At 53.6% G+C, this 12,082-nt stretch overlaps 2 protein-coding genes across 2 annotated transcripts in view; both read right to left on the bottom strand.

Moving 5' to 3' along the window:
• Window positions 1-1,041, bottom strand: part of SH3PXD2B (SH3 and PX domains 2B) — a 70,451-nt gene extending 69,410 nt beyond the window's left edge. Inside the window, exon 1 of the mRNA XM_082063283.1 lies at window positions 900-1,041. Coding sequence (XP_081919409.1) covers window positions 900-971 — 72 coding nt within the window. The 5' untranslated portion in view covers window positions 972-1,041. The remainder of the gene's footprint in view (window positions 1-899) is intronic.
• Window positions 1,042-6,099: 5,058 nt separating this feature from the next.
• STK10 (serine/threonine kinase 10) overlaps window positions 6,100-12,082 on the bottom strand; it is a 44,720-nt gene continuing 38,737 nt past the window's right edge. Inside the window, exons 12-19 of the mRNA XM_082063282.1 lie at window positions 11,362-11,541; window positions 11,025-11,117; window positions 10,738-10,867; window positions 10,205-10,329; window positions 9,486-9,674; window positions 9,043-9,168; window positions 8,661-8,774; window positions 6,100-8,545 (exon numbers count right to left, since the gene is read on the bottom strand). Coding sequence (XP_081919408.1) covers window positions 8,405-8,545; window positions 8,661-8,774; window positions 9,043-9,168; window positions 9,486-9,674; window positions 10,205-10,329; window positions 10,738-10,867; window positions 11,025-11,117; window positions 11,362-11,541 — 1,098 coding nt within the window. The 3' untranslated portion in view covers window positions 6,100-8,404. The remainder of the gene's footprint in view (window positions 8,546-8,660; window positions 8,775-9,042; window positions 9,169-9,485; window positions 9,675-10,204; window positions 10,330-10,737; window positions 10,868-11,024; window positions 11,118-11,361; window positions 11,542-12,082) is intronic.

Genomic DNA, 12,082 nt, shown 5'->3' with positions numbered 1-12,082 from the left:
GGTGACCCAGAGAAGGCCCTGATCTCCCAAGAGCTCAAGGTGCTTGGCTCCACCAACACCACATTCTCCGGCCAGAGTGAACACCACAACCTCACAGCCCAAACTACCACAAACACTGTGTCACTGGGTCACCCCAGTCTAAGGCAAACAGGGTGGGGAAAACATTCTTGTCTTTGTTTTACAGTTGTTGCCAGGATTCATTCACAAGGTCTCCACGGGTGCTGGAAGCATACCAAAGTTCAAATAATAATAATTAAAAGAAAAGCCAACCTCTTCAAAAATACAAAACCCCACAACTGTTTGGAAGATGCCCCGGACCGTGCAGGAACACGCTCACTGTGCAGCTCATACAGAAGGGACACGGAACACCTCACAGGGACAGCAGCACCGTCCCAGGCGCAGAATGAAGCACCCGGGTGGTCCCTCCCTCGCCCGGGACGCTGCAGCCAACAGGTTTCAGAGCCCCTCCGCCAAACGCTGCTCCCTCGCGAAAGCAAAGGCGCTTCTTGGCGGTGCCTCCTCCTCCCTGAGCTGCTCTCGGAGCCCCTCCAGCAGAAACCCACCGCAGCCACTCCCGGCGGGTCCCGCACGGGGTCACCACCCGCGCTCTCCCTGCCCGTCCCTCCCGGGAGCAGGGGGCTGGGGAGGAAGAGGCAGCGCCTCCCCCCGCCGGCAGGGGAGAACCGGGTGATCCTCACGGGGAGACGCCGGGGGTGGAAGCGACAAATCCGGGAGCGCTGCCCTTCTCCTCCCTCCCGTCCCGGGGCTCCGCGGCCGCCTCCGGGCCAGCCGTGGGGGAGCGGGGCCGCCCGTGGGCCGGCAGCGCCCGGCCTTTGTTTGCCCAGGGCCGGGCGCGGCGGAGCGGAGCGCCCCGAGCCGAGCTGAGCCGCGCCACTCACATAGTGCTTGTTGGGGATGCGCCGTTTCTGCACGTCCAGCACCTTCACCTCCGCGATGCTCCGCCTGGGCATGCCTCTGCCCCTCGCAGCCCGGCGCCAGCGGCGAAGCGGGGAGCGGCGGAGGCGCAGGGGGAGGCACTGGCGCAGGCAGCCGGGACCGGAGCCTGCAGCGCCGCGCCGAGCCCAGCCGAGCCGCCCGCCCGCTGCCGGGGGCGGGAGGCGGCCCCGGCCCGCCCCGGCCTATCCCGGCCGGCGGGGCGGCCCCGCCACCGCCCGCTTAAAGGGGCGACCGGCACCACCCGCCCCACGCGTGTCCGCTGACAAGGGGTGTCCCGCCCCGCGGTCCCCCAGCCCACCATGGAGGGGGAAGGCGCCTCGGCTGTGCCTCGGGGAGGGCAGAGATTTTGGGAGGGTGCAGCTGGCTGTTTGCCCTTGCGGGGAGGTGGCTGCGGGGCCGGAGAGGATCTGGGCTTGCACATCGTGCTTGGCATTAGGGGGCTGTGCCTGGCCTCCCTGATTCGTCTCCTCACTCTTGTCCCATAACAACGGTTCCCACGGTGGTGTTGACTTGATCGCCAACAGCCACAACCCTAAGGATCCAGGAAACGAACTGAGCAGAAATCAGCAGTTTAGCTGGCTGTTGGTATGGTCAGATCAGCAGAACTGTCTTACCCAGGACAAGCTGGGTACCCCTGGGAGCTGAGCCATCGCACTCCAGCTCTCCTTCCTGGCAGCCCGTCCCCCCCAGTCCCCAGCTCTGCCCCCCATGCAGCAGGGCAGACAAGGCAGCAGCTGGGCACATCTCCACATCAGTGCCACCCACGGCCTCCGTGTTCCCAGCAGCTCCTCAACATGTGGCAATAGCACAGCTTGCTTCCCCCGTGGGCTGTTAATTACATTATAAAGTTACCCAAGGCTCACACTGGCAGGTCATTAGCTTTCACATGAATTTAATTTAATCATAAACAACTCATCTCACTCTTTAGCAGCTCCTTAAACATGGGTCCTTTGTTTACTGTTAACTTTGCTACAACTACCCCAGAGGATTAATGGAGGCACAGGCAGGCTGCCAGGGCTTCATTGGCCCCCCTGTCCTCACAAAGAGCTCATCTTCATCCTCCTCCCCTCACCTAAGCCCAGGACCACAGTGGCCCTACAGAGATGGCTGCAGGAAGGATGCTAGGTTGGCTGAAGGGGACACCACACCGCCCGTGACCCCCCGACACCTGCTGGTTCACTAATGGACCAGTTGCACATCACGCCCCTCTCTGCCCTGGCTGTTGTTGTCCCTCCTCAGTCAGACACTTTAGCACAGAGGCAGATGGCAGATTTGGGAGGGGAGGAACAAGTTCTGCCCATTCTTACAGCCACTTTGCCTGTTCCCTGCAGTCCCCTGCCACCAGGCCATCCCAGCTGCTGTGCAGCACCGCGCTGCTCTGCACCTCCATCAGCACCTTCATGCCAGCCTCCCCGTCCCCTTTAATCCTGGCCCTGCAGCCACAGCTGGGAACACACAAGGGACAGAATGAACACCCTGTGGTGACACTGTGAAGGGCACCTCACTCTTGAGCTTGAAGCAGCCTGGAGGAACACAGATGGTGCTCTGCTGCGGGAAGCTTTGTGCCCACCTCCCCTTCTCAGGGGTGCATGAAACCTTTGGGTATTCCCTTGCTGATAAGCCATTTCCCTGTGCCACAAGGTTCCCATGTGGAGATGCGTGACATGGAAAGGAAAAGGAGAATATATGAATGGGCTCACCTACCCGCTCCAGGAACCAGACCCTGGTGTCCTGCTGTCACCCTTCCAGCTCCTTTCTGTGTAGTGCCAAAGATACAGCCCCGCAGCACATGCTGCAGGGCTGCCGGGCCATTCCTTTAGCTCTGGTATAAATCATGTGCATCAGACAATCAGCTTGTTACACACAGGGGGTTACTTTATCTATGTCTTCCAGTGTAAACCCACTCCAGGCCTGCGAACGCTGGCAGGGAGCCAGGCAACTGCACAGAAATCAATCAGAAGTACTTAAGCATCAGCATCACTGCCGCAGCACTGTAACCTGCTGGAGTGACTCTGTCACGTTTGGACCTCAACAGCACCAGGCACTGGCTGCAGCCTGAGAGCACCCAAGAAACAGCAGAGGTTGGAGACAATGGCTGCTGTGTTTAATTAACGAGTTTGATGAGAGCTGTTGAGAGGAGCAGAGCCTGCTGACCTGATGGGAGGATGTACAGCCTGGCTTGGGCTCTGCTGCACCTTGGTGATTTATCAAGGAAACTGCCAAGCTAAGGGAGCCCAAACGAGAGTTTTGTCATTGTCTGGAGTCCCGTGTTTGGCCCACACCTCTGGTGATGTGGCTGCAGGAGCAACAGAGATCCAACAGCAGCACTTCCTATGATGGGATTTGTCAGCACAAGGGTACAGGTGCAGCTGAGGGGAGTTTTGGAACAAATGAGTCGTCTCCTGCTGCCCTAACCAAAGGTTGAAGTATTGTTAAGCCAAATAAAATAACCACACAGGTGATCTCACCACCTACTGAAGAGTCAAGATCTCCTCGACCCATGTACACTCTCCCTTCTCTATCAGGATCAGCTGAACAACTTAAAACAAGAAGGCAAATGAGTTCTGAAAAGCCAGCTGTCAGCTTGGATGTGCAAATGGCTTTCTGCTTGGCTATGAGCAGGAGCCAGCTGTTTGGGCACAGCTGGGCCATACCTGAGGTCTATTAGGTACCAGATCAAATGGAATGAGAAAGCAGTGCCCCACCATCACCCCTCAAATGTCAGAAAACACTATCTGCAGTCCTGTGGCACAGACTGTTGCTGCTTGCTTTTGAATTTAAGAATTACAAGCAAGTGCCAGGTGACAAAATGTTCCTGGTCCTTGCGTACAGGACAAATGCACCTGTGTCCCCTGAGCTCTCTCGTGAGGATTAGTCAAAAATGATGCTCCTACCACAACAGAGGGCAAATCTCTCCCGCTGAAGCCCAGCAGAGCAGCAGTTACTCTTCACCAGCTCAGGTTGCTCAGAGCCCCATCCAGCCTGGCCTGGGACGTCTCCAAGGATGGAGCATCCACCACCTCTCTGGGCAACCTGGGCCAGCGTTTACACTCATCGAGCAGCAGAGGTCTGGTGAAAGGTGTACCATGGTGAACGATGAATCCAAGAAAAAGAGCGAGCAAAGTTTTCAGTGCAAGGAGACAGCTCAGCTCCAGCTCTGCACTTGTGCAGAGCAGCTCGGCTCCGCAACCCAGGGCGGCCGTTTCAGTGTGCATGCCATCTAGTGAACAAGAGAAAGAAGAGCAGACATCACCCCTGCATCCCTTGCAAGCCTGGAAACCAGGCCCAGGAGCATCCCAGTGGGTGCCTGTGAGGGCACACGGGATGACAGGACAACGTGTCCCAGCCACCCGGCCCCATCCCACCCAGAAGAGGGACAACAACAAACCCCATAAGTGAGGCGGAGCCACCAGCCTCTGGAGAGGCTTGTTTTGCTCAAGTCCTGTGAGTAATTTGGCATTTGGAGAACTAAACCAGTGGCCAGCGCAGTAGGACCACATGCAACAGCATTTGGCTTAGCAGGGTGTAGGTTTCTTTTGAAGGACACGCCACCCTGCCCTCCTGCAGCGAGGGAGGGAGAGCAGCCCCAGCAAGAGGAAGGCAGCCAGGCACGAGCCCCAACCCCATGACTGTCCCTGCCTGCCCTGATTTTTCTTCCCCAGAGGGTTTCATTGTCCCCATCATAGCACGAATGCTGCAAAAGCCTTCGGGCAGCTCAGAGGAGGTAACGAGGAAAGCTGGGAACGCTACAGCTGCTGCAGCACCCGTAACTTTGCAGGGCTGTCATCTCTACTTTTAAAAATGAGGAAAGATTTTCACTTTTGCTCTGTTTTCAGCATTACACCAGGGTAGGTTGGTAGATAACAGTTATTTCTGGAATACACAGTACTTCCCACATATTTATAAACATTAAGTATCCTCAGTGTTGAAGCTGCCCTCAGGCACTGCCAAGGACATGCAGATGAAGTTAAATACTCCCATGACATCCTCTGCTTCACTGGGAGACATTGAATGAGGCCATTTTTGACCAGTGTGTCCCCAGGGGACAGTTCAGTGCTGGTACATGCAAATGAAGGAGATGGCTAATTGTGTGTCCTCAGCTACTTCATTTCTTCCTGTCTCATGGAGCGAGGAGATGGGCACCCTCGCGCTTCGCTCTTGTCCTCCTCTCACCCCAGGGCTGCCCATGCAGACCCCACCACCACCTTACAGCAACAACTCCCTCTTCCTTTCACCACCTCACACCTGAACCCATGGCCTGTGGTATTACCTGACCAGGGTGGACACAGGTAGCAAGACAACTTCCCACATGAAGCCCGAGGTGGAAGTTGGCAGAGCAACCTTCCAGAAAATGAGGGGGAAAAACCTACCAGCTCCCTGGGCTCGTGTCAAAGCTGCCCCTGCACACCGTGTGTCGTTGCTCGGCATTGGGTATCTAGATGAGCGAAATCACAATTAAACCAGCAGGTAAAAATCTCCAAGCACAAAATGAAGCCCACACAGACCCTGGGGTTGGTTATAGAGGTGGTGGGAGCTTTTCTGAGCAGCCCGGGAGAGCAAGCAGAGGTCTCCCCCTGCACTGACAGAGGAAGATGTGATCTGCATCTTGGTCTCCTAACGCATTTCCAGGATCCAAGCGCTCCTCAGCTGTGGGCAGAATGGGGAGGAGACAGGGAGGCATTCCTAGGACCCCCTTGACCCAAAAAAGCAAGGGAGCTGAGACATTTGACTCGTGTCTTCTGTTACAGCCAGACAAACTAATAAAAAAAGGAACAACTAATAAAAAAAGGAACAAAAAGCTACACAGAAGTGGTTTGCACTCCTCAGATGTCAGAATGCAATACTCCCTCTTCACCAAGCAGGGTCAGCCGAGCACTATTTTAATACATAAAGCCACAGAGAAAACTCCCGTTCACTAAGGTCTATCAGGGTTTCACCTTCTTGCAAAGACATTATTGCCACTGCGCTGCAGCAGAAAGTGCTTCTGAAGCAACCAGCTCTGTTTTAAAGAACTGGAAGTTCAGCCTGTCAAGGTTCACATGCCAGAACTGGCTCTTGAGGCTCCTCTAAGTCAGCAAAACCCAGACCAGGCGCTGAGCTGCTCTGAGGCCACAGCCAGTGATCACGCAGGAAATCAGACACTTGCCCAGGTTGCTCAGTCTGTTACTTTATTAGAAGGGTCTTTACATCGTCACGGTGGCCCCACTGAAGACACTTTACAAAATATTAAAAACCTCTTTTATTCAAAGCCACATTTGAAAAAATGGCATCTCCCACCCCCCTCAAAAATAACATGAGTTTATTCATGGTTACTTCTGAACAGGACAAAGAAATTCCTCTTTTGAAAGGGAGAAGAAAAGATAACCACCCACTAAGCATGACAATCAGAATATGTGCTCCCCTGCCCTCTTCTAGGGGAGGGACATGGTACCAGAGCCCCGGCGCACGGAGATGGAACAGACAACGAGCAGGGGACAAAACCATTCCTACCCTCCGTCACGCTGCCAGCTCCAGATTGAAAGCAAGCCAGACTGGAGAAAGAGAGAACTGATTTACCTTCGTCATGAACAGCATGCTGCAGGACACCCCTCTGCAAGTCACGCGTAACACGTGCAGGGACAGGCACCGGGTGCCGATTTCTGTGACAACAACCATTTCATAGAATACATCCAACCGGATCCTAAGGGGACCAGGAACATGAACCGTGCAGCTGCCAGCACACATTTCTAATACAATTTAAAGCTCAAATCAGCACATCGTTCAGGAGCAAGCTCCTGCGTTGACTCATTTTCCATCAGCTCCCAACCTGGTGCTATCGCATCTGAAAGGCATAGTCAGCGCTTTTGGAGGTGGGGCACATGGTCTTCCTAGAAGGACAGGCTAGTTACTGAAAAGTTGCTACACAGCCTTGTAAAGGGTCCCAGCCCTTAAGATCTCCATCTAGGCAATATTCATTAATAAAGACATCAATGGTGTGGATTCCGAAGAAACTTGGAATAGCCCAAATAGATGTAAGCCTTGTTAGTTTGCAGGAAGCTTATGAATATGTATCATGAACTCTAAATGGGTAGTAAATGTAAGGGCACTTCTCAGAAGAGGTGTTAAAGACACGGGGGCTGACTCCTTCACCCAGGTACCCAGAAGTGTAGCACATCACATTACCACCTTTTCATGCGATGCCACTGTCTCTAAAGCAACAGGGACACGGGGCCGGACCTGCAGCGGCTCTGCCGCTCTGCAGCCTGACTCCAACCTGAAAGCCAGGAGGACCATCCGAAAAACTGCGGGACATCACAAGGAGATGAGACGACAGTGGAGAAAGCAATGCTGAGATGAACAAGCCACCATGAGCTGTCTTTGCATCTCCTCTTCCCTTACACACCTTGCTTCAAGACTCCTTTATTCCTTCCAAATGATGCTTTGCAGCCCGTAGCCCTGACTGCAGAGCGGCCAGGCTGGCTGACCCACATGGCCCACACATATTTAGCACTCAAAAAGTAATCTCAAGCACATGTGTGATGATGAGAGAGCCCTGGCAATAATAGCCTTCGGCCTCTCACTTGTCCTTACCAGAAGGCACACAACTGTGACTGACACCTCCTTGTGTCACTGCAGGACTAAGCACCATTACCAACCTCCCGCTCTGCACATGCACATACACTTCTTTAAGAGACAAAAGCCTGCAGCCAGCTGAACAGTTTAATTACGCTATACTCCAGTCTCTCATAAGATAGTATTATTTAAGTGCCAGAGGGACTGTGGTGCCAGCAATCACGGTAAATGAAGAAGCAGAAGCATCTTTGGAAGGACATCCAGCTGGTCTCCTTTCTGTACAGTCTGTACAAGGAGGAAGAGGAAAGAAAAAACCCAATCCTCCTTCCTCCAAAGAAGCAAAAAAAATCCTTACCACTGTCTCTCCCTCGAGCAAAAAAGGGCCACAGTAGATAGAAATAAATCTAAGGCACATGTTGGGGGGGCAGAAGGCCAAGGTTAGCCCAAGGCAATACCAAAGCTGCTCTGCCCCAGACGAGTCCTTACAGAGGACCGAGAGGAAGAGCAGGCACAGGGGAGACAGAGGCTGATAACCCCTGTGCAGAGCGCAGGAGCCAATGCCTGCGTCTCCTGTCCGGAGCAGTTATTGCTTCAGTCTTTGCTGACAAGCCCGGTGAGCGCCAGGCTCAGGTGAGAGGCAACGCATCCAGCTCACAGTGCAAGTACGATTGCAGAAAGGGTCCTGCCCGGCCTCCCAGCGTGGAGCTGTGCCCAGCTCCCAGAAAAGCCACCAAAACTCGCAGTCAGCATCCCCCAGTGCAGGACAGACACCACGTTTATCCCAGACGGAGTGAGGGGACAGGAGGGTGCTGCTGTGAGGAGAGGCTGCTGGGATGGTCTTCTAAGTCCACATTGCCCAGGAGGGCACAGCCGGTGGCCTGCCAGCTGCGAGGCGTTATGAGCTCTCTGTGGAGCCGAATGGGATGAACTTGGCGTGTTTGGTTGGCGATGCTGGTGTCTGTCCATCTTCCTCCTCGCTCAGCTTGAAGAACATCTCCTGCTCACGCTTCTTCTGGTTCAGCTCATCCTCCAGGGCCTTAAGCAAAAGAGAACACACACAGAAGATGTATTTGAGATTGTACTGGAGCTACAGACGTTGTCTCCTCCAACCAGCCAAGCAGGACACTCTGCTCATGCCAAGGAGGCTCTACCTTCTTCCGTGGCCTCAGTTTGTCCCGCCACTCCTTCATGTGCTGGTTGTGGTTCTCATCCAGGGACTTAAGCTTCTGGGTCTCATGCTCAATCAAGAGGTGACACTTTTCATTCTAAACACAGATCACAAATCAGAACACTCATTAAGCAGCTGGAACTGTAATTTCAGAGGTTAAACAGGACTTGCATCGGCCAGAGGCATTCAGAGCTCTGAGCTCCAGGGCACATTTGTATGTGGCCATAAAAACCTCCCAGGGCAGAGCAAGGGGACATCAGCTCTAGTTCACTGAGTCCTCTGCAGCCGCTTCTTACAACACGCCCCTTGTGCTGAAGGAGCAGAGCTCGGGCAGCCCCGGGAGGCCGAGCCCCGGGGGACGGTACCTGCAGCTGCTGCAGCTCGTTCATGTTGCTCTCGCACTGGGCCTGCATGTCCTTCATCTGCGTCTCGTGCTTCTGCTGCTGGTGCAGCCGCTCCGCTTTCTGCCTCTTCTCTTCCTGCTGAGCAAACTGGAAGAGAGAAAAGCAGGTGTCCTTGTAGGCAGCATTGCTCTGATCTCTGAAGCCGGTTAAGAGACCAGCCAGCTTGCACTATTATATAGGAAAGAAAAAAAGAAAAGCCCTGAGGATGCTTCCCAACACTAGGCACGATGCGAGCAGCACTGAAAACCACACCTCTTGCCACAAAAGCAAAGACCTCTGACTCCCTGCAGCGGGTTAGTAACTTGGGAACTGTTTCCTTTTCCCACTCTCCCTTCTGCCACAAGGGAGAGATATTTCCCCCCACAAGCCAAGCCCGAGCCCTCGTGTTCTTTGCAGGACCTGACCTGCTTTATCTTCTCCCGCTGCTCGGCTGCGCTCCCGCTGGAGTGGATGTGAAGGCTCTTCTTGTACATGGCCATGCGCGTCTTCCCTTCGCTCCGCTGGATTTTGGGGAGCCGGGCTTTCTCCTGCTGCTGCCGAATTTTCAGCTGCTCTAACATGCGCTGGTTGTATCGTTGCATTTGCTCCCTTTCCTGCAGCGGCAGAGGGACAGCTGTCAGAGGAGGAGGGACACCTCAGGCCAAGAAGAAAGTGCTGAGGGGTCCCAAAAGAGATGGGGAGCAGACTTGGGAGTGGCATGGAGGTGGCTGTTGACAGACAAAGATCTTCAAAGGGACAAGAGGTGAGGGCAGCTACTGAGCACGCTGCGAAAGGACAGGAGAAGGGGGCTGGAAGGAAGGAGAAACATCTCTGAGATGCGTCAGTCTTCACTTGTTGCTCTGGGAATAGACCATCCCACATACTGGACAGTGGCAGATTTCCAGAAAAGCCCCCAGAATTCACAACTGCTTCTTGTAGGTCAAACACATACAGCACAGAATATACGTCGCAAGCAAGTAGGCTGATCTGAGCGTTATTCTGGTCTCTTTTCACTAATAACAACCAAATATTTTAACTCCTAACCCACTCTCCATGCCCCACTTACAGCCTGGAAGGGAAAGGTCCCTTTGGGGACACCCAGGCACCCGGTTGACCAGCACCCAGCAAGGCACTAACTCTTCACCTTCTCGTGCTTCCGGAGCAGCTCGTGCCTCTGGAGGAAATACTGGTCCTTCAGCTGCTGCTTGATAAGCTGGTGTTTCTCCTGTTGTTGATGCTCCTCGAGATCCCAGATGCACGCCTCGCGGTCTGAGGAAGGGAGAAGGGTCAGGAGACAACCCACCCTGGCCCCAGCTTGGTCACACACAGCGTCCCCAGCACAAATGAACCCTACACACGGGAACAGTACAGCAGATGTGGGGGGTGATCGTTCACCTCCTGTTTTCCAGAAGAAATTAGTTGCGAACCATATCAGGGAATAATTTCTTGCAATTATGAAGCCTAATTGGCTCGTATTTGTAAAGCGCTTTGAAGATTAAAGCGCTAAGCATTATTATTGTTAAACATTTAGACAGGATCTGGGGAGGCTGTTTTTTCTAAATCCAACCCTGCCAGCTTGCAACTGTGTCACAGCATCTGCTGTGTGGGAAGAGTCAGCGCTGGATAAACCCATCCATACAGCATTTGCTTTCCTCCTTTTCAGCCTCTGCCACCCACCTCTCATGAGCTGCTGCTTTTTGTTCAGGCACTCGCGTTCCTTGTCACAGATCTCTTTTTTGTTCTGGGCAGTTATATTTTTCATGGCCAGCTCCAGGTCCTCCTTCTGCTTGGCCAAAAACTCCTGTTCCTGGAAGAAAGCAGCAGTGCCACCATGAGCCCTCCTGCTGCTGCGACTTGAAAAGCATCTGGTGGTACTTCAGAAACTGCCAGTTCCTCAAGGAGAAGGATGTTTCTACTCCGCATTCCCCAGTCCCGCAGCCGTGCCAATCTTCTCCCAGCCTTACCATGGTTTGTTTTTTCTGGGCGAAGTCATCCATCTTCACCTTCATGTTCCCTTTGCGCTGTTGCCGTGGCAGCTTCTCAACCTCATTCTTGACCTTTGGAGAGGGAAATGAGATTTATCAGCAGGTAACTTTAGGTGGGGTTGTTCTTGGCCTAATGTCACTAAACAGATGGACCCCCGGAAACACCCAAAAATATACCACAGAAAAGCAAGAGCTTCCTGCTAAGACACCCAACAACCGCTTCCCTCTCAAGCTCTGCTACGGAGAAATGCTGAAGCTTTCCTGGAAGAAACAGATGCAGGAAACCAGCCTTCCTCCATTCTATCCCCATATTTACCTCCTTCTTCATCTGCTTCAGCTGCTCCAGGAACTTGAGGTGGTCGCGCTCCTGCTCCAGGCGGATGCGCTTGGCCTCCTCGCGCCGGCGCAGCGAGTGATCTTGTTCCATCTTCTCAATCTGCTGCTTCTGCTGCCGTTCGAGGTTTTCAAGTTCAGTGTCATAGAACTTCTTTTTTGTCTGTACGGGAAGGAACAGAGGTCAACCTCAGTGTCCCCTGTGTGTTGTTCCCTTTCAGAAGTTTAAAAGAAAGAAAAATAAAAAGAAGAAAAAAAAAAAAAAAAAAAAGGGTGGGAGAGGGTTGTCCTTGCATGAATTGAGGAATTGAGCCTCTTTACTAAACACAGAGGACAGAAGTTTCCAAATAGCGCCCCATGAAGCACGCAGGGCAGAGCCAGCCCTAGCGTGAGCACAAAGCACTTTTGAATGTGCTCTGGCACATTTCAAGCCTTTCTCCTTGCTCACACCCTGATCTCCAGCATCCCACTGGGACCTGTGGCCCTGGGCAAATATTTGCAGGCAGTGAAGCTCAAGCATCACAGTTCTTTCTCTTCACACCAGGATTTCCACATTGGAGGGCACTGTGCTCCAACAGCGCCCTTGTGTCCAACCTCTCCATCCTGGCGAGCAGCAGGGATGGAGCACACGGGTACCAACGGGAGCGGGTGCAAACTGCCCCAGGGAAAGGGCAAAGGAAGCAGGTTCGGGGCTTTTGCACATC

This window comes from Streptopelia decaocto (assembly GCF_964273445.1).
Source record: "Streptopelia decaocto genome assembly, chromosome: 12".
NCBI classification, from domain to species: Eukaryota; Metazoa; Chordata; class Aves; order Columbiformes; family Columbidae; genus Streptopelia; species Streptopelia decaocto.
This window is presented reverse-complemented; position numbering and strand designations above follow the sequence as displayed.